This window comes from Macrobrachium nipponense, chromosome 19 (assembly GCF_015104395.2).
Source record: "Macrobrachium nipponense isolate FS-2020 chromosome 19, ASM1510439v2, whole genome shotgun sequence".
In the NCBI taxonomy this organism is placed as follows: Eukaryota; Metazoa; Arthropoda; class Malacostraca; order Decapoda; family Palaemonidae; genus Macrobrachium; species Macrobrachium nipponense.
In genome coordinates, this window is record NC_061088.1 from 3,258,715 (window position 1) to 3,259,670 (window position 956).

The 956-nt window shown below is 47.8% G+C and overlaps 1 protein-coding gene across 1 annotated transcript in view; it reads right to left on the reverse strand.

The window, feature by feature from the left end:
- Positions 1-402: 402 nt before the first annotated feature.
- LOC135219135 (golgin subfamily A member 6-like protein 25) overlaps positions 403-956 on the reverse strand; it is a 2,172-nt gene continuing 1,618 nt past the window's right edge. The window contains exon 1 of the mRNA XM_064255593.1: positions 403-956. This exon is cut by the window's right edge and continues 1,618 nt beyond it. Within this exon, the coding sequence (XP_064111663.1) occupies positions 403-956 (554 nt within the window).

Genomic DNA, 956 nt, shown 5'->3' on the forward strand with positions numbered 1-956 from the left:
GCATATATGAAAGGCAGTGAACTTACACCTTTTGGTGGCCTTCTGGTTCTCTGAACAGCTTTTGGCTCTCAAACTGACAGCTTCGTCGTCCGAACAGCTGTTGGCTCTCAAGCTGAGAGCTCTTCCTCCAGTCTCCAAACTGCTGTTGGCTCTCAAGCTGAGAGCTTGTCCTCCTACCTCAAAACAGCTGTTGGCTCTCAAGCTGAGAGCTTTTCCTCCTACCTCCAAATAGCTCTTCGTTCTCATACTGAGAGCTTGTCCTCCTACCTCCAGAAAATTCTTCCTTTGACTCTCACCAGGCGAGTTTGTTCGTTCCTTGAGACAGTGTCTTGGCTGATGAGTTGGGGGAACTCAGTAGCAATTGGCTTCCTCCTCAGTGAAAGATGAATATCCTGAAGATCTTTATTCATCTCCGTGAAGAACATCTTCCACAATGTGCTTGAGGCCCTCCCATTGTTTCTCGTAATCCTCGTTCTTCTCCCGCTGGGCGTTCCAGTACTCCTTACGTTGTTTCTGTTCTGTCTCACGGGCCTTCTCACAAGGGTGTTCCTTACTCCCTGTATGTTTCCTTCCTATTGTTCCTCCTGTGCACGTCTCTTGCTTCCCTTCTTCATCTCTGTGTTCAAGCGCGATGTGTTCCAGCTGGAAATTCCTCTGAGCAGTCCCATGGAGAAGCGTCATCAACATGTATTTATCGTGTTCCCTTAAAGCCTCCTCCTGTGTCCTTAGCTGCTCCCTGAGACGCTTTTCGCCTCTAATCCTATTTTGCTCCTGCTGCTGAATCTTTTCTTTCAGCATTTCACAGTCCTTGAGAAGTTGCTGCACTTCCCGCTGGGCTTCACTCTCATTCTTCTTCAAAGAGATGATATCTTTTTCTTTACAATCCAGCAAGCGTTCCAGGCTCTGCTTTTGACGGAGGACACTTTCCATGTTATCCTGGATTTGCTTCTCCCGTT